Here is a 20852-nt window from a genome sequence, read left to right on the forward strand (position 1 = left end):
TTTTTTTTTAATTTTAAGACACAATTGAAGGAATATCATTGGGGCCTGATCATAAAAGGCCTGTACACTGTCATAAGGATTCACTTTCACTGTGTGATACAGAACATAGTAGGATGGGGTTATTAAAGATAGACTTACTGAGATAAAGTTCTCATGCTATACAATGAATTCACATTTTCAGTATATTCACAGATATATGCAAACATAATTATCATCATCATATCAAAAGGAACTCTCTCCTAGTCCTCTTTCTACCCCTATGGGTTTCCCTGCTCTGGACATTTCACACAAGTGGGATTATAACATGTGTTATCTTCGGTTACTAGCTTCTCCATGGGCATGATGGTTTGGTTTTTTATTCATAGGAGTTTTGTGATCGTTTAACACTTTAAACACAAAATGTGCTATAGTACAAAGAATCTGTAGCACAGCCCTACAATGAAATAGTACTATTCAGCAGTAGAAAATAATAAGATATAGACAAGTACATGAATCTCAGAATAACCATGTTGTGTTTGAAAAACCAGCCAGATACTAAAAGTGCATGATTCCATCGACGCAAAGCTCTGGTAAATGAAATTACAGTCTGTAACCCTGAGCACATTAATGGTTTCCTGGAGACAAGTGAGAAGAGGTAGTGGAGGTTTCAAATGAGCTAACGATGTGTCATTAGTATCTTAATTTTGATTATTTCACAGGCATATAAATGTATAAAACTCTCAAATTGTGTACTTTGTATATGTTTATCTTTGGTTTTTTGAGGTAGGCTCTCACTCTAGCTCAGGCTGACTGGAATTCACTATGTAGTCTCAGGGTGGCCTTGAACTCATTGGTGATCCTCCTACCTCTGCCTCCAAAGTGCTGGGATTTAAGGCATGCACCACCATGCCCAGCTTTCATGATGCATCTTTATGAAAACAAAAATACTTCTTTAAACTTTCTAAAAATGCATACTTCCATTTCCTTATAAATCATTTTATATTTATTTTTATTAGTTATGGACATATTTAGTATATAAACAATACATGTTGGTACCATCCTTTCCCTCATCCCTGCCCCTTTTCCAAAGGGACCCTCCTCATTGGTGATGCAGGTCATCCCCATGGGGATTATGGGTCATGCATTGTGGGGTCAGCAGCCAGTTATGGGGGAGAGGCAGTGCCTCTGAGACATAATGTTTTGAAGGGTCATCCATGCTGTAGTAGCATACATCAGTACTCAGCGCCTATATCAACGTGCTATATTGTAATCCTCTGTTCATCATCTTGCACCCATTTGACTGGTTTCCATCTTTTGGCTATTATCAATAATGCTGCTCAGAACTAGTTCTGTCTAAGTCTGGGCATACTACAGGCTTTCAGCAGAGTCATGACATCTAGCACATGTTTCCGAATATCATCTGTGCTATAAAGCTGATGTGGGGCTGGAGAGATGGCTCAGTGGTTAAGGCGCTTGCCTGCAATGCCTGACAACCCTGGTTTTATTCCCCAGTACTGGCTTGAGGCCAGATGCACAAACTGCTACATGCATCTGGAGTTTGCTTGTATTGGCTGGAGACCCTGGTGCGCCCATTCATTCTCTTTCTCCTCCTTCTCTCCCCTTGCAAATAAATAAATATTTTTAAAAAAATGCTAGAGCTGGAGAGATGGCTGAGTGGTTAAGGTGCTTGCCCACAAAGCCAAAGGATCCAAGTTCGATTCCCCAAGACCCACATAAGCCAGATGCACAGATGCAGTGGCTGGAAACCTTGGTGTACCCAATCTCTATCTGCCTCCCTCTCTCTCACTCACTCTCTGTTCTCACTTTTTCTCTCTCTAATAAATAAAGATGAAAATTTTAAAAAACAATGCTGATGTGAACTAAGAGAATTATCTATCAAAATGAACATTTGTTTATTAAGAAAATGACAAGTGCTAGATGTAGTACGCTATACCTGTTTATTCACCTGCAATAAATTGAGTCTTTATTCTGTGGTATTTCTGGAGCATAGGATCCTTCCTTGCATATAAATAAGCATTTTGGTTTGGATTTTGAGCTGGCCTGCTTTATCACTTCCCACATCAGTCATTTCTAGAGAGTCCTTGCTGGCGACAATTGACATTCTTGCGTGAGCCAAGAGGTCAAGAATCCCATATAGATGGAATTGTTCTAATAAAACCCCCATCATCATAGGATTCCGGATAGAGGCGAAGGGAAAGAGCCCGCGTGACTCTCAGCCATCTGGCCTGAGCCGTGCCACCTGTCAGTGCAACGCTTCAGACTCCTGACACACAGGCATCTGCAAGGTGACACCAAGTCAGTCCTTTGCCTCCAAGATTCCCTTTCAAGTCAGAAGTGTGTACAGCACATAGTAGGTTCTCTGCTCAGTTAAAATTGAACTGGATGCAGTTAACCCCTCATTGGCTTTACATGTGCAAGTTGATCAAGAGTCTCATTTTTCAGTTATCTTCCCTCTAACTAGCAAAGGCCTAGAGTGTCAGCAGACAGAGTGAAATTCTCTGCCACCAACTATTACATGCCCATTGTAAAAGGTAAATAAATCCATATAAAAGTAAAAATAAGGCTGGAGAGATGACTTAGCAGTTAAGGCACTTGCCTGCGAAGCCTGTGGACCCCAACTTGATTCCCCATATAAACCAGATGCACAAGGTGGCTCATGCGTCTGGAGTTTGCAATGGCTAGAGGCCCTTCTCTCCCTCTTTCTCCCCCTCCCTTTCTCTCTCTCTCTCTTCTTGTGTCTTTCTCTTTCTCAAATAAATAAACAAAAATAAAAATATTTTGAAAATAAAAAAAACTTCTTTGTGTCTTAGTGTACATTGGGGATTTTAGTAAAAACATAAACAAGAGCAAAAACAAAAGCATTATGATTTAGCCGGGTGTGGTGGTACATGCCTTTAATCCCAGCACTCAGGAGGCAGAAGTAGGAGGATTGCTGTGAGTGTGAGGCCACCCTGAGACGACATAATGAATTCCAGGTCAGCCTGGGCTAGAGTGAGACCCTACCTCAAAAAACCAAAAAAAAAAGATAATTATGATATAAACTTCACAAACAGAAAACAGTATGAAAAAGATCTTGATTTGTACAGGAAAAGTACTGAGAAACTTTGAGACTTCATCCATCGCATGAGGTCAGCAGGTTACTTGAGAATACTGGGAAGTGTCCGCTTGTGAACGCTTTCCCCCTTCCTCCTGTTATACAGGACACCACATAGTTTAAAGTGTTAATTCTCTGCTTTTAAGTATCAATTTTAAGATAAGCAAAATGTGACTTATTAGGATAGACAAAATGTGAAGCTTTCTGCCTACTGAGAAAGTAGTGTGAATGTGAGGAACTGGGGATGGAGAGATGGCTCAGCAGTTAAGACTGTTGCCTGCAAAACCTAACAACTGGGGTTCAAATCCCCAATACCCACATAAACCCAGATGCACAAGGTGACGCATGCATCTGGAGTCTGTTTGCAGTGGCTAGAGGCCCTGGCAAGCCCATTCTTTCTGTCTTTCTCTATATCTATATCTCTCTGCTTGCAAATAAATATATAAAAAATGTATTTTTAAAAAGTGAGGAACCACTTTATTTTAGGATTGTTGTCATCAAAAGATAAAAAATGGTGTTGCTGTCTGAATAAAATGATTAGTTTGATTTAGTAGCAGATGGTGATTGCTTAAACAGCAGCGTGAAGCTGGGAAGGGTTTAATGCACATTATCAACAGGTACGTTATAGATTTCTAACTAAACAAGTAACACTAGAAACCTAGACCATCTCCTGTAACCACAGGTTGGTTTGATCCTGAATTATTTACAGAAAAATCAGGATACTGTGACAGAATTTGCATTTCAAAGAAGGGAATCCAGAGAGAGCTCTCTTCTTCACTTTGGATATTTCCAGATGGGGATTGACCCCATCAGAGTCACCTTCTTTGTAGAGTTTTCTTTAGGAGTTCACTTTCCTCTTTTGACCTAAGTGCCAGGCACCACTGCAGAAGTGTGGAGAGTGTGAGCTTCCACTGACCAGTTCTTCTTTTGTGCTGATGATGTGTGATGCTCCGTTGCAGGTGGAGAGGAAGCCCTGTTCTGTACCTGTAAGGTCTCATGTCAAATGGGAGCATGACATAGACATGAACAATCATCTCTTTCTTCTAAAGTTGAACTTTAAATTTTTTTTATTTTTATTTATTTATTTGAGAGCAACAGACAGACAGAGAAAAAGAGGCAGATAGATGAGAGAGAGAGAGAGAGAGAGAGAGAGAGAGAATGGGCGCGCCAGGGCCTCCAGCCACTGCAAACGAACTCCAGACGTGTGCGCCCCCTTGTGCATCTGGCTAACGTGGGTCCTGGGGAATGGAGCCTCGAACCAGGGTCCTTAGGCTTCACAGGCAAGCACTTAACCGCTAAGCCATCTCTCCAGCCCCTAAAGTTGAATTTTAACCCAAGACTCAGATCTAAATATGTCCTCTGATTCCAAATCAAATTTTCTCTAGATGTGGTGGTACATGCCTTTAATCCCAGCACTCAGGAGACAGAGGTAGGAGGATCGCTGTGGCCACTCTTGAGACTACATAGTGAATTCCAGGTCAGCCTGAGCTAGAGTGAAACGCTACCTCAAAAAACAAAACAAACAAACAAACAAACAAAAAATTATCAAAATTTAATACATAATTTTTATGGGAAAAATAAATGCAATTAAGAGAAGATACTAACCATCCTACCATAAAGATTGTTGTTGCCATCCTGACTGTAGTCTTTTAGACTTCACCAGTAATTGTGCACACACGCCTTTCTTTCCACTGATTTCTTGTTTTTTTTTCTTTTTTTAGTATTTATTTATTAGAGGCAAGCACCTTAAACACAATTTATTCAGCCCAGTTCATTCAATAAATACTTATTGGGAGCTGGAGAGATGGCTTAGTGGTTAAGGTAGTTGCCTTAGTGGTTAAGGTAGTTGTGAAGCCTAAGGACCCAGGTACAATTCCCTAGAACCCACATAAACCAGATGCATAAGGTGGCGCATGCATCTGGAGTTTGTTTGCAGTGGCTAGAGGCCCTGGTGCACCCATTCTCTTTCTCTTTCTCTCTCCCTCCCTCTCTCTCTCTTTCTCCCGCTCTCTCTCTCTTTCAAATAAATTAATAAATAAAATATTTTTAAAATAATAAAAAATACTTATTGGATATGTAGCAGTCAAGTTCACATTGCTGGCAGAAATCACCTGACCAAGAGCAGCTTTTGGGAAAAAAGGGTTTATTTTGGCTTATAGGCTCGAGGGGAAGCTCCATGATGGCAGAGGAAAACGATGGCATGAGCAGAGGGTGGACATTATCAGATGGACAACAGTACAGGAGCGTGTGTCCAACACTGGTAAGGGGACACTGGCTGTAACACCCATAAGCCCGCCCCCAACAATACGCTGCCTCCAGGAGAAAATTTAGGAATATGACCAGTATTTCCAAGAATGCTGGGATTCGGTCAAGAGACCAAGCCACAGAGAAAAGGGGTAGAAAGAGCTCAGATAAATGCAAAAGGAACTGATTGTTTAATGGAATTATAGGATAAATTTTCCCAAACCTAGAGAAAGAAGCTGGCATCAAACACAAGAGGCATCTAGAACTCTGGGTAGACTTGACCAGAGAAGACCCTCTGCACACCATAGTGACAATGTCAAAAATGCAAAGCCATGAAGTCTCTGCCTCTTTCTCACAAATGCACAAATGTATAAATACATAAAATATTTTAATTTTTTTTTAAAGAAAGACACAGATGGACAAAGAAGAAATGGGAATCAAATGTGCCTGAAACAAATTAGCAAATTCTCAGGGGCAAAGGAGAAATGCCTATTATCCAGCCAGTCAGAAGATCACCCAACAAAAAAAATTAAGGAATACCAAGCTTATTTATATATAATTTATTTCTTTCTATACATGATATACTTCTATAATAACCCTAAATGTAAATGGCCTCAACTGACCGATAAAAATGCCAGCTCTAGGGCTGGAGAGATGGCTTAGCAGTTCAGTGCTTGCCTGTGAAGCCTAAGGACCCCGGTTCGAGGCTCAGTTCCCCAGGACCCACGTTAGCCAGATGCACAAGGGGGCACATGCATCTGGAGTTCATTTGCAGTAGCTGGAAGCCCTGGCACGCCCGTTCTCAATCTCTCTCTGTGTGTGTGTCTCTCTCTCTCTCTCTGTCACTCTCAAATAAATAAATAAAAAATAAACAAAAATATTTTTTAAAAATGTCAGCTCTATGTGCTGTCTCTCAGAAACACACCTAACCAGCAAAGATATCCAAAAACTGAGTATCAAAGGATGGAAATCAAGCTACCAAGCAAATGGAAGCTGTAAACAATCAGGAGTGGCTGTCCTTATATCAGACAAAGTAGACCTCAAGACTAATCAGAAAAGACAGAGCAGGGCTGGAGGGATGGCTTAGTGGTTAAGGCATTTTCCTGCAAATCCAAGGAGCAAGGTTCAATTCTCCAGGACCCACATTCACCAGGTGCACAAGGGGGTGCATGCATCTGGAATTCATTTGCAGCGACTGGAGGCCCTGGTGTGCCCATTCTCTCTCGCCCTCTCTCCCCCTCTCCCTCTCTGTCAAATAAATAAAAATAAAAAGACAATGCTGGGCATGGTGGCACACACCTTTAATCCTAGCACTCCAGAGGCAGAGGTAGGAAGATCACTGTGAGTTCAAGGCCACCCTGAGACTACATAGTTAATTCCAGGTCAGCCTGAACCAGAGTGAGACCCTACCTCGAAAAACTAAACCAAAAATAAATAAATAAATAAATAAAAATAAAAAGACAGAGTATTCCACCCAACAGAGAGAGAATACACATTCTTCTCAGCAGCAGATAAACCCTTTTCCAAAATCAACTACATGATAGGCCATAAAGTAAACCTTAACAAACAGAAAAAAAAAATTGAGGTAATGCCATGAATTCTATCAGGCCACAGTAGACTAAAAATAGAAATCAACAAGAGATAAGACAGAAACTCCACAAATTCTTAGAGACTGCACAGCACACTTTTGAATGAGCAATGGAATATTGGAAAAAAAATCAAGGAGGAAATTTAAAAATTCTTAGAAACAAATGCAAATGATAATACAATCTATCTGATCCTCTGGGATACACCTAAGGCAGCCCTAAGATGAAAGCTTTTACCTGTAGGCACCCATATTAAGAAATTAGATCTCATTACCAGGTATGGTGGCGCATGCCTTTAATCCCAGCACTTGGGAGGCAGAGGTAGGAGGATCACGTGAGTTTGAGGCCACCCTGAGACTAAAGTGACTTCTAGGTCAGACTGGGCTAGAGCAAGACCCTGCCTTGAAAAACCAAAGGAAAAAAAAAAAAGTAGATCTCATATAACCAAATGATCCATCCCAAGACTTCAGAAAAACAAGAAGTCAATACCAAACACAGCAGACGATGAAAATAATAAAGATCAAGGCAGAAATTAATGTCATAAATACAAAAAGAACAATACATAGAACTAATTAAATGAAGAGTTGGTTATTTGATAAGGTAAATAAGATTGATAAACCCTTAGCCAAATAACAAGAGAAGAGAGTAGTCCCAAATTAACAAAAACAGAGACCAAAAAGGAGTTATTAACAACAAACCCCAGTGAAACCCAAACCATCATTAGAAATTACTTTGAAGCCAGGTGTGGGTGGCATATGCCTTTAGTCCCAGCACTCGGGAGGCAGAGGGAGAAGGATCACTGTGAGTTCAAGACCACCCTGAGACTACATAGTTAATGCCAGGTCAGCCTGGACAGGAGTGAGACCCTACCTCAAAAAAAAAAAAAACTTTGAAAACTTATATTCCAAAATGGTAGAAAACCTAGAAGAAATGGACAAGTGTCTAACCATGTAACACTTAAATGTAGATGATATCAATACCTTAAACAGACCCATGACCAACAATGAGCTTGAAGCTGGAACCAAGTCTCCTGCAAGGAAAAGCCTAGGGGCCAGATGGCTTCACTGTAGGACTCTATCAAATGTCTGTTTTATTTATTTATTTACATATTGAGAGAGAGAGACTGTGTGTGTGTGTGTGTGTGTGTGTGTGTATCAAGGCCTCTTGCTGCTGCAAAGAAACTTCAGATGTATGTGCCACAGTGTGTCTGTCTGGATTTTTTTTTAATCTTATTTTATTTATTTATTTTTAATTTATTTTTTTTGGTTTTTTGAAGTAGGGTTTCACTCTAGTCCAGGTTGACCTGGAATTCACTATGTAGTCGAAGGGTGGCCTCGAACTCGCGGTGATCCTCCTACCTCTGCCTCCCAAGCGTGAGTGCTGAGATTAAAGACGGCGCACCACCACACCCGGCTCTGTCTGGATTTACGTGCATGCTACAGAACTGGACCCAGGCTAGTAAGCTTTGCAAAGCACCTTTAACCATTGAGCCTTCTCCCCAGCCCATCTATCAAACTTTTAAAGACAACCTGATACTGATTCTTCTCAAGTTGTTGCACAAAATGGAAAGGAAAGGGACACTTCTAAATTCATACCATGAAGCCAGTATTACTCTGGTTCCCACACCAGATCAAAACACACACCCAACAGTACACATTCCCCAATGAGCATAAGTGCAAAATCTCTCAAGATTCTCACAAACTGGACTGGGTTAATTGCTCAGTGGTTAAAGGCACTTGCTTTCAAAGCCTACTGGCCCAGGTTCAATTCCCCAGTGCCCACATAAAGGCAGATGCACATACGTCTGGAGTTCCTGTGCAATGGCAGGAGGTCCTGGTGCACCCATACTCTCGCTCTTTTCTCTGCCTTGCAAATAAATAAAGATTCTCATCAACTGAACTTGGAAACTGGAGAGATAGCTCAGAGGTTAAGGCACTTGCCTCCAAAGCCAAAGGACCTGGCTTCGAATCCCCAGGACCCACATAAACGAGATGCACAAGGTAGCACGTGCATCTGGAGTTCATTTGCAGTGACCAGAGGACCTAGCATGCTCTTTCTGTCTTTTTGCCAAATAAATAAATAAATAAAAATAATATATAATTTTTAAATTTAACACTGTAAGTGTTGTTCTCTAGTCTCTGACCAGTGATTATAAAGTGTAAACACTTGCATCTTAATATGTGACTCAGGGGTTTTTGAGGTTGGCATTTTTAAAACCAGATGAGGGGATTCTGGTTTTTTTCCACCCACCTTCTATCTGCAGAGCTGGGAAGCACCCTGGACGATAGCACAAAGATGAGCAACAGAGTCACCCCTCTGTTGGTCCCCAGAACCATCTCCTATTGCTATAGTCATGTCTATGTTTCTAAGAGCCCCTCAAGGTAGGAAAAAGAACAGGTGTCCATTTGTACAGTTCCGTGCCTGGATCACTGCACATGTTAGGTAAACACTTGTTAAGCTGAATTTAACTGAATTGAATTGGAGTATAGTTCTACAAGAGATATTTTTGAGTTTTGTAAGTAAAATTGATCTAAAACAAAGAGAAAAGAAAAAGACTTCTTTTTGTTTGTTTTAAAACAGTCTAAATTTAGCGTACAGCTACCAATATGTTCATTGCCCATAATTTTTTTAGGCATTCCATGCAATGACTCATCAAAGTTCCTAAATAGATATTTTAAAAGTCACAATAGCCCTAGGAAACAAAATTAGCCTTGGCAAATGTAGTGTTTTTTTCTTTGTAGTCAGGAATATGGGGTCTTATTGATATACAGAGGAGGTTCTTTAAGTAATTTTAGCAAAGTTATTTTTTTTTCCTTTGTAGCAGAGTTGAAAATGAAGTAAAGCTCACCTGATATATTCCACATCTGTCTCATCCTCACTGGAAGTCACTGGTTACCTTTCTGAAGGACGGGGCTCTCTCGTTTACTGACCCTGTTCAGTGACCTCCAGGTATTTCCAGTTCAAGGGTCAATAGGCCACACAGAGGCACCTGTATTCTAGAAGATCATAAATGAGCTCAGTTTATTTTTCTATTTTTGTTTTATGTTTTTTAAGATTTATTTTTACTTATTTATTTATTGGAGAGAGAGTGAGAATGGGCATGCCAGGGCCTGTAGCCACTGCAAACGAACTCCAGGCATATGTGCCACCTTGTGCATCTGGCTTATGTGGGACCTGGAGAATCGAACCTGGATCCTTAGGCTTCGCAGGCAAATGCCTTAACCGCCAAACCAACTCTCCAACCTGAGCTTAGTTTCTTTCTACTCCTTTCCCTACAGTTTGTTTTCCAAAGGAGTTTCAGAGTTGAATCCTCCCAGCCCGGAATCATCCAGTGAAACAGTGACAGTCATAGGTTCCTCATCACTCACCCAGGCCAGATCTGTGTCCTGTGAGCAAACTCATAAATATGATTAAAATAACCCCTGATGTGGAGAAGGTTCGCTCACCAACAAAGAACTGTCTTTTTTTTTTTTTTTTTTGTTTATTTTCCTTAGAGAGAGAGAGTGAGAATGGGCGCACCAGGGCCTCTAGCCACTGCAAACAAACTCCAGACACATGTACTTCCTTGTGCATCTGGCTTTACGTGGGTCTTGGGGAATTTAACCTGGGTCCTTTGGCTTTGTAGGCGAGCGCCTTAACCACTAAGCCATCTCTCCAGCCATGAAGAGTTGTTTTATGTCACTCATTTACTCAGTGTATGTGCACTGGTTGCCTTCACTATGTCCCGAGTAAGCAAAATAAAACATTCCATCCTAAGGAGCTCAATCTATTTGGGAAAATATCAATATATGTGTATTATAATGATATAAATATTAATATATATAGCCAGGTATGGTGGCGCACACCTTTAATCCCAGCACTTGGGAGGCAGAGGTAGGAGGATTGCCATGAGTTCAAGGCAAGAGACGCACATAAAAGGGGTACAAATTGGAAAGGAAGAGATCAAGTTGTTATTATTTGCAGATGACATGATTCTATATATAAAGGACCCTAAAGACTCTACCAGCAAACTGTTAGAGCTGATAAACACCTACAGCCATGTAGCAGGATACAAAATAAGCACACAGAAATCAGTAGCCTTCCTATATGCTAACAACAAACACACAGAGGATGAAAGCAGAGACTCACTCCCATTCACAACTGCATCGAAGAAAATAAAGTACCTTGGGACAAACCTAACCAAGGAATGGTGACTGGGCAGGTCAGATCAACACTGAGGGGTCTGGAAAGGCTTTGCAGAAGAAGCAACTTTTAACCCTTAGCCTGAAATGACAAAGATTTCCCCAAAGAGAAAAGGGGCAGCCTGGCATCCCACAAGGACACAGTACGAGCAAGAGCATGCCGTCCAGGGCGCAGCGAGTGCTTGCACATGGGTGGCACCTAAGTGGCACTGTGGCACACGAAACCAGACAAGAGGGAAGCCATATTGCATGCTGCAGCGAAACCGCTGACTCGCCCTTCCTTTGGCTCTTACATTCTTCCCCCACCTCTTGCACGGGCCCTGCGCCTCCAGGTGTGATAGAGATGTGTCACTGAGTGCTAAACACTCCACTGTCACTTCTCTACAGTGAACTTGCCTTCATTAAAAAAAAAAGAAGAAGGAGCTGGAGAGATGGCTTAGCGGTTAAGCACTTGCCTGTGAAGCCTAAGGACCCCCGTTCGAGGCTGGGTTCCCCAGGTCCCACGTTAGCCAGATGCACAAGGGGGCGCACGCGTCTGGAGTTCGTTTACAGAGGCTGGAAGCCCTGGCGCGCCCATTCTCTCTCTCCCTCTATCTGTCTTTCTCTCTGTGTCTGTCGCTCTCAAATAAATAAATAAATAAATAAATAAATAAAAGAAGAAGAAGAAGAAGAAAGAAGGGCTGGAGAGATAGCTTAGCAGTTAAGGTGCCTGCCTGTGAAGCCTAAGTACCCAAGTTCAGTTCTCCAGGTCTCACATAAGCCAGACGCACATTGTGGCACATGCACCTGGAGTTCATTTGCAGTGGCTAGAGGCCCCGGCATGCCCATTCTTTCTCTCTCTTTCTCTCCCTCTCTTTGTCACTAATAAATAAATTAAAATTAAAACAAACAAACAAACAAGGGCTGGAGAGATGGCTTAGTGGTTAAGGCACTTGACGGCAAAGCCAAAGGACCCAGGTTCAGTTCTCTAGGACCTAAACCAGATGCACAAGGTGGTGCATGTGTCTGAAGTTTGTTTGCAGAGGTTAGAGGGCCTGGCACACCCATTCTCTCTGTCTCTCTCTGCTTGCATATAAATAAAATATTTTAAGTTAATCTAATGGTGGCACACACCTTTAATCCTAGCACTCAGGAGGGTGAGGTAGAAGGGTCACCATGAGTTTAAGGCCAACTTGAGACTTCAGAGTGGATTCTAGGTTAGCCTGGGCTAAAGTAAGACCCTACCTTGAACCCCCCCACCGCCACCAAAAAAACAGTGAGAACCTCAGAGAAGAGTATATGTGAGGATTCTTTTTCTAGTATGGTGTTTGGTTGTTGTTTTGTTTTGGTCTTTTAAGGCAGGGTCTCATTCTAGCCTGGGTTGACCTGGAATTCACTATGTAGTCTCAGGGTGGTCTTGAACTCACAGTGATCCTCCTACCTCTGCTTCCCAAGGGCTAGGATTAAAGGCACACGCCACCACGCCTATAGAATGTGGTGTTTTATTCAACATTCTTCTATACAACACCTAAATATCAAACCAGAACTTCTTTTTTTTTTTTTGGTTTTTCGAGGTAGGGTCTCACTCTGGTACAGGCTGACCTGGAATTAACTATGTAGTCTCAGGGTGGCCTCGAACTCTCCGTGATCCTCCTACCTCTGCCTCCCAAGTGCTGGGATTAAAGGCGTGCGCCACCACGCCCGGCTTCAAACCAGAACTTCTTGAAAACCATCCACAATATCCTTACGTGTACTTCAGTGTCATAAGCAAGATACTTTTATTTATTTTTTTAAGATTTTATTTATTTTTATTTATTTATTAGAGAGAGAGAGAAGGGGCACACCAGGGCCTCCAGCCACTGCAAATGATCTCCAGATGCATGCGCCACCATGTGCATCTGGCTCACGTGGGAACTGGAGAATCGAACCTGGGTCCTTAGGCTTCACAGGCATGTGCCTCAACTGCTAAGCCATCTCTCCAGCCCCATTTTTGGTGATGCTTTTGTTTTCCCACTAAGTAACCTCAAATCTCCTTGTCAGTTTCCTAGAGGAAGTCCTGGGTTCCGGACTGCACAGCCGAAGCAGGGAGAGCTCTCAGGCCGCATCGAGACCAGTGAGCAGACGGTGAAGGGCAGGGAGAAGCTCCTTGCCCTGCTGCAGGTCTCCCCTGCTGCCCAGAGGCCTCGGGGTTACTCTTGTGTTTGCTGTACCTCATAGCAGGTAACCCCCAACCCCTGAACTGCCCGCCATAACACTCCTAGTGATAAGCTGAGAGTAAGTCTGAGCCCGTCTAAGGCCTTCTCGTGTGATGGCCTTAAGAAATAAACCCGCTCTTTGTAGCTTGTCCCCTGGGTGCAGGCGGCAGTGGCACCGGGAGGGTTGCTGGGTTCTTTCTTGGAAGAGGGCATCAGAGCTGAGGGGGATTCAAAGGAACCACGTGGTACACAAGCCACTGTCCTCAATTCCCTCTCTTCCCCGGACTCTTTCTTTCCATTAACCACATTCCTGCACATTCTTTTGTGAGAACTCACCATGTTTCTTTATGGAACCATCCAAAAATTGCCTCTGCATTGCAATTTTCTGTGGCACTGAGAAACCATGTATGACTAAAATAAAAATTCATTTTGTGGAGATACGAGTGATTTGATTTCTTTGGGGTTCACTTATGGGGGTTCATAACTTGAGGCATGAAAAGGCTTTCTGCCAAGCCTAATGAACGCATGGCCTCTACCAGACACGCTTGAGTATGCCAAGGCAAGTCAATACTGGTCTCCCCCTTGCCTCTCTTGGAAGCGGTAAATATGAGAGTCTTACCATGTCAAACAATCCTGTGACAGCAACACATGCCACTGCCTGGTTCTTGGTGGGCGTGGGCCTGTGTTTTCTTCTTAGCTTCTCTTATACATTAATAAGTTTTCTCTAGTATCAGCCTACACTCAAATTTCTGTCAGTTATGTGGCACTGGAATATTATATAGACTCTTGGTGGCTCAGCTTCCTCATCTATAAAATGAAAACAATAATTAGTACCTTCCTCACTGAATTGTTAAGGATTAAATACAATGAGATAGTAAATAATATTTACAGAGCTGATTCTATTACTGGCCCTTCATTTTTTTATTTATTTGAGAGCGACAGAGAGAGAGAGAGAGAGAGAGAATGGACATGCCAAGGCCTCCAGCCACTGCAAACAAACTCCAGATGCATGCGCCCCCTTGGGCATCTGGCTTACATGGGTACTGGGGAATCGAGCCTCAAACCGGGGTCCTTAGGCTTCACAAGCAAGCACTTAACTGCTAAGCCATCTCTCCAGCCCCCTGGCCCTTCATTTTTTTTCCTTATAAAAACATCATTTTAACAGAGGTCATTGGTTTTTAATAGCCCTTTCCCCATAGAGTAAAATGTCCTGGTCAAAACCTCTATGCTAGGCTAGAGGAATGGCTCAGTAGTTAAGGTACTTGCCTGCTAAGCCTAAAGAACCCAAGTTCAATCCCCAGTAATCATATAAAGCCAGATGTACAAGGTGGTACATGCACCTGGAGTTCATTTGCAGTGACCAGAGGCCCTGGTGTGTTCATTCTCTCTCTTTCTCTCCCTCTCTCTCTCTCAAATATTGTAATAAATAATTGTTTGTTTAAAAAAAACCTCTATCCCATCTATAAAAGTCAAGGCTATTGAGTTTTTGTCCAGTAAACTTTCTAGCAGCAGACACAAGTTTTTAACCTCTGATAGCTTCCGACTTCTCCCCTTAAATGGAGTTATTTCCCAGAAATAATCTCACTTGAGACTTGAGGGCTGGGGAGATGGCTCAATGGTTAAAGGTACTTGCTTTCAAAGCCTGCCATCCCAGGTTCTATTCCCCAGCATTCACGTGAACTGGACACGTAGATCTGTGAGCAGCCCCCCATGACAAGGGGAGGCAGAGCCAGGAGAAACTGAAGCTCATTTGCAAAGGCAGGAAACCCTTTCGCACAGACAACTTCTCTGACCTCAGCACCCCCCCCCCATACACAAATAAATAACAAAAGCCAGTCATGGTGGTACATACCTTTAATCCCAGCACAGAGGCAGAGGTAGGAGGATCGCTGTGAGTTCAAAGGCAGCCTGAGACTATTCTAGGTCAGCCTGGGCTAAAGCAAGAACCTACCTCAAAAAAAAAATTAAGGCTGGAGAGATGGCTTAGTGGTTAAGGCACTTGCCTGCAAAGCCTAAAGGACTCAGGTTCAATTCCCCAGTACCTACATAAGCCAGATGCACAAAGTGGCATGTGCATCTGGAGTTCATTTGCAGTGGCTAGAGGCCCTGGCATGCCCATTGTCTCACTCTCTCTTTCTTTCTCTTCTCTCTTCTATTTCTGCTTGCAAATAAATAAATAAATAATATATTTTTTAAAAAGTTAGGCATGATGGTGCATGCCTCTCCCAGCACTCAGGAGGGAGAGGTAGGAGGATCACCATGAGTTCAAGGCCACCCCAATACTAGTGAATTCCAGGTCAGCCTGGACTAGAGTGAAACCCTACCTCAAAAAAAAAAAAAAAAAAAGGAAAAGAAAAGAAAAAGAAAAAGGGAGGGAGAGGCTGGAGAAATGGCTTAGCAGTTAAGGCATTTGCCTGCAAAGATAAAGGACCCAGGATCAATTACCCAGGACCCAAGTACGCCAGATGCACAAGGGGCACACACATCTGGAGTTCGTTCACAGTGGCTGGAGGCCCTGGCGCACCCATTCTCTCTGTGTGTCTTTCTCTCCCTCTCTTTCTCTGTCAAATAAATAAAAGTAAAATATATTTTTTTTTAAATCCAGTTGAATAAAAGCTATGGGCAATGGACATTTTGGGGAGGTGGCCCCACCACAAATCCTTATCTCCACAAAGAAATTCGCTCAAGAGCTGGAGAGATGGCTTAGCGATTAAGGCGCTTGCCTGCAAAGCCCGAGGGCCCATGTTCAACTCTCCAGATCTCACATATGCCAGACACACAAAGGTGAGGCGAACAAAAGGTCACACATGCCCACTAGGTGGCGCAAGTGTCTGGCATTCAATTACAGTGGCTGAGGCCCTGGCATGTCAATTCTCTCTCTCTAAAAAAATTTTTTTAATTAAAAAAAGTTTAAGGGCTGGAGAGATGGCTTAGCTGTTAAGCGCTTACCTGTGAAGCCTAAGGACCCCAGTTCGAGGCTCGATTCCCCAGGACCCACGTTAGCCAGATGCACAAGGGGGCGCACGCGTCTGGAGTTCGTTTGCAGTGGCTGGCGCATCCATTCTCTCTCTCTCTCTCTCTCTCTCTCTCTCTCTCTCTTTCTCTCTCTCTCTCTCTCTCTCTCTCTCTGTCACTCTCAATAAAAATAAATAAAATAAAAATAAAATAAAAAGACTTGAGAGCTGAAAAAAATAAAAAGTTTAAAAGTTTAAAAAAAATTTTGGCTCGGGAGTTATTTTTGTGTTTTGGATGTGGTAACTTACTGAGGACGTGGTGCCGTGAAACCTCGTGAAGGAAACCACAGGTGCTGGCCCTGGTTTCTCACTTCAGCACTTACAGCCCCACACAGATCCAAACTCAGGTGCCTAGAGGTTCACCTGGCCAGAGAGAAATCCGCTTCAACCTCAAACCAAGGAAGGAGTTGGCATGGGGAAGGGCTGAGTGCCAAGACCAAGGGCCCAGAGGTGGGGGCAGCAGGGGCAGGGGCAGGAGAGGGTGAAGCAACGAAACAGTGTGGGTTAGTGGGAGGGACGGAGGAGGCAGGACGGTGGCCAGCAGAGATTTATGTAACATCTGAAGGAACACACACACACACATACACGCAAAGAAGGTTCTGCAGCCCACATGCATCTGCTCAAAATTCTGAAAATGACTTTGGATGGTTCATTTTTTTTTTTTTTCGGGTCCCTCTGCCTGATGTTTCACAAAGCTTTAACTCCTGTCTGGGGCTGTGTACTGGGAGCCCAGTGCCTTGCGTACCAGAGGGACATAAGTGTTTGTTGGCAACTATTTTTTCATTTTCTAAAATTTATTTTTATTTGAGACAGGGAGAGAGAGAGACAGAGAGAGAGGATAGGCACGCCAGGGTCTCTAGCCACTGCAAACAAACTCCAGATGCATATGCCACCTTGTACATCAGGCTTACATGGGTCCTGAGGAAATCAGACCTGGGTCCTTAGGCTTCATAGGCAAGTGCCTTAACCACTAAGCCATCTCTCCAGCCCCAAAACCTTTTAAAGAATGGGAAAATGCAGGGTATCTTCATATATGAGGAAGCAAAGTCTATCAGTGTGAGAACATTGGTGAGGAAATTAGCTTGTATAATCTTTGGAGGACTTACTAGCTAGGCAGGTAAGAATACCTTGCATTATAGTCTTTATCTTTTGGGGGATTTTGTTTGGTTTTGTTTTGTTTTTAGGATTTTTTTTTTTTTTTGGTTTGTTTTATTTCATTTTGCTTTTGTTTTGTTTTCAAGGTAGGGTTTTGCTCTATCCCAGGCTGACCTGGAATTCACTATGTAGTCTCAGAGTGGCCTTAAACTCTTGGCAATCCTTCTACCTCTGCCTCCCAAGTTCTGGGATTAAAGGCTTAAAGGCATGTACCACCACGCCCAGCTTTTTTTTTTTTTTTTCCCAAAGGCGTGTGCCACCATGACTGGTTTTGTTATTGCTTTTTATTTTATTTATTTATTTGAGAGAGAGTGAATGGGCGCACCAGGGCCCTCAGCCTCTGCAAAAGAACTCCAGATGCATGTGCCACCTTGTGCATCTAGTTTACATGGGTCCTGGGGAATTGAACCTGGGACTTAACCATTAAACCATCTCTCTGATTCCTCCTCTCTCTCTTTTTTTTTTTTTTCTTTTGAGAGAGGCCCAAGCTAGCTTCAAACTTACTGAGTAGCTGAGGCTGGCAGTAAGCTCCTGATCCTCCTGCCTCTTCCTGACTTAACGTATAACTAGGAGTTGGTGGTTTAGCTCAGTGTTGGTGTACTTGCTTAGCATGCAGGAAGCCCTGGATTTGATAATCAGATGCGCTACAAAGAAAAAAAAAAGTACAGGCTAAATCGATTCTGGGGCTGGAGAAATGGCTCAGTGGTTAAAGGTGCTTGCTTGCAAAGCTTGACAGTGCAGGTTCAATTCCCTAGTACCCCTGTAAACCCAGAGGCACAGAGTAGCATGTGTCTAGAAGGTTGTTTGCACTGGCAGGAGGCCCTGGTGTGCCCATGCTCATTCTTTGTCTGTTTCTGCTTTTCTCTCTCAAATACAATACATAAATAAAAACAGTTTATGGGCTAGAGAGATGGCTTAGCAGTTAAGGCACTTGCCTGTGATGCCTAAGGACCCAGGTTTGATTCCCCACGACCCACTTAAGCCACATGCACAAGGTGGCACATGTGTCTCAAGTTGGTTTACAGTGGCTAGAGACCCTGGTGTGCCCATTCTCTCTCTCTCTCTCTCTTAAGATAAATAAAAAATATTTAAAAGTTTTGGGCTGGAGAGATGGCTTAGCAGTTAAGGCACTTGCCTGCAAAACCTAAAGACCAGAGTTCGATTCCCCAGCACCCACATAAAGCCAGATGCACAAAGTGGTGCATGCATCTTGGAGTTTGCAGCAGCTAGAGGCCCTGGCACACCCATTCTCTCAATTGCTTTCTTTTATTGTTGTTGTTGTTGTTTATTTTTATTTATTTGAGAGTGATAGAGAGAGAAAGAGGCAGAGAGAGAATGGGCACACCAGAGCCTCCAGCTACTGCAAACGAACTCCAGATGTATGCGCCCCTTGTGCATCTGGCTAACGTGGGTCCTGGGGAATCAAGCCTCAAACCAGGGTCCCTAGGCTTCACAGGCAAGTGTTTAACCACTAAGCCATCTCTCCAGCCCTCAATTGCTTTCTTTTAATCTCTGTCTGCTTGCAAATAAATAAATATTTTAAAAATAAATAATAATTTTAGTACTGGAAAGATGGCTTAGTGGTTAAGGCACTTGCTTGCAAAGCCAAAGGACCAAAGTTCGATTCCCCAGGACCCACGTAAGCCCAGGTTGCACAAGGTGGCACATGCATCTGGAGTTCATTTGCAACGGCTAGAGGCCCTGGCATGCCCATTCTCTCTCTCTCATAATTAAATAAATTACAATATATAATAATAAATTAATAAAATAAATTCTCTCTCATAAATAAATAAAATGTTTAAAAATAAAATTTTAAAAATTTAAAATTTTTTAAACAGTAGGGTACCAAATAGAGATAGTGGGAAGGGAAGGGGATGATTTGGGAAGCGTGGGGGGGGGGGAAGGTGAAGTAAAATGGTAAACTGAAGTCAGAAAATCTAAATTGTAACTCATTGAGCCAATAATACGTAAATTTGAGCAAGTTACTTGATTCACCCCACCTGGATTGCTCACTTCCCTCGTGAAAATGTTAATACTCTCTATGCCTCACAAAATGATCGTAAAGACATTTTTATTGCCGGACGAGTGTTCTGTAAGGCTCAACCTCTATATCCATCACAGAGAAGAGTGGAGCTACTAGGAAAAACTAGGTCTGAAAAAGATCACAGAAGAAAAGCTAAAACAACTTCCACTGCTGAAACCATCGACTTCGACCAACGTTTTATTTTGCGACATCTCCAGAAAAAAAAAAAAAAAAAGGTGGTGGTGGTTTCTTTTTTCCCTGCTGTGGCGAGGATTTTTAATTCTCTTTGTGGTTATTGAGTGTCTCCCAATTGTCAGGCGATGGGTTTATTAGCATATAGTCCTAGAAAGCAGGAGTTTTCATATATATATATATATATTGAGAGAAACAGAGAGAGAGAGAGAATGGGTGCACCAGGGCCTCCAGCCACTACAGATGCGTGCGCCCTCTTGTGCACCTGGCTAACGTGGATCCTTCGGCTTTGCAGGCAAATGCCTTAACCGTTAAGCCATCTCTCCAGCCCCTTATATTTTTATTTATTCATTTGAGAAATAGAGCAAAAGAGGCAGAGCGACAATGAGTATGCCAGGACCTCTAGCCACCGTGAGCGGAAGTCCACAAGCGTGAGACACCTGGTGTATGTGGCTTCCGTGGGAAGCGGGGAATCAAACCTCGGTCCTTGGGCTTCAGCAGCTGAGCTGCCTTAACCGCTAAGCCATCTGTTCAGCCCGAGAGCAGTAGTTTTCAAAGGACTTTCATGGGTTACCTTGTACGGTCCCCTAACGTTCCTTATTGTAGGAACAGTTATTCATCCCTCGCCATTTAATCGGCCGAGGAACAGAGACTGGATGACTTGACCAAAGGCCACAGAATGGCGATAAAACCAACACAGAGGCGTGGGTTTCCCCGGCTCCCGCTTCCAGACACGCAGATATTGAAGCACCAGACTGCTGAGCCGGCGTGGGGGGCTCTGCAAAGGTTCCCCAGCCAGGGCATCCTCCGGGCGTGAAGCACGTCTCTGCCCTGGACTCCAGTGTGCGGACAGGATGAAAATGTGTGCAGGGCCAGGTGGCAGGACATGTACCCAGGAAGCCGAGGCCTCCTTTGGAGCTTATATTTGAAGTCCCTGGAATAGTGGATCGCGGCTGTGGAGGCAGAGTTCTCCTCCTGCGGCGCTTCTGCGACTGCACCTAGGTGTCACCTGCCCCGTCCCCCCCACCCCGTGCGCCCCGCGGACGCGAGCTCTCCTCCTGGGGCTCAAAACGAGGCCCTGGGCTTTGTGAACTGGAAGAGAGAGGGAGAGAGAGAGACGTGCGTTCATAGTAACTTCTCGCCCATTCCACGATACCTTGGAAAACAGAAAACTTTTTCCCAGCTTCCC

General features: G+C 43.3%; 1 protein-coding gene across 1 annotated transcript in view; it reads left to right on the forward strand.

Annotated features, from left to right (window-relative positions):
- The window catches only part of Vps45 (vacuolar protein sorting 45 homolog), a 73292-nt gene extending 59577 nt beyond the window's left edge, over positions 1 to 13715 (forward strand). The window contains exon 15 of the mRNA XM_045138701.1: positions 13125 to 13715. Coding sequence (XP_044994636.1) covers positions 13125 to 13212 — 88 coding nt within the window. The 3' untranslated portion in view covers positions 13213 to 13715. The remainder of the gene's footprint in view (positions 1 to 13124) is intronic.
- The last annotated feature ends 7137 nt before the right edge of the window (positions 13716 to 20852 follow it).

The sequence above is a fragment of the Jaculus jaculus genome, chromosome 19 (assembly GCF_020740685.1).
Source record: "Jaculus jaculus isolate mJacJac1 chromosome 19, mJacJac1.mat.Y.cur, whole genome shotgun sequence".
Lineage (NCBI taxonomy): Eukaryota > Metazoa > Chordata > Mammalia > Rodentia > Dipodidae > Jaculus > Jaculus jaculus.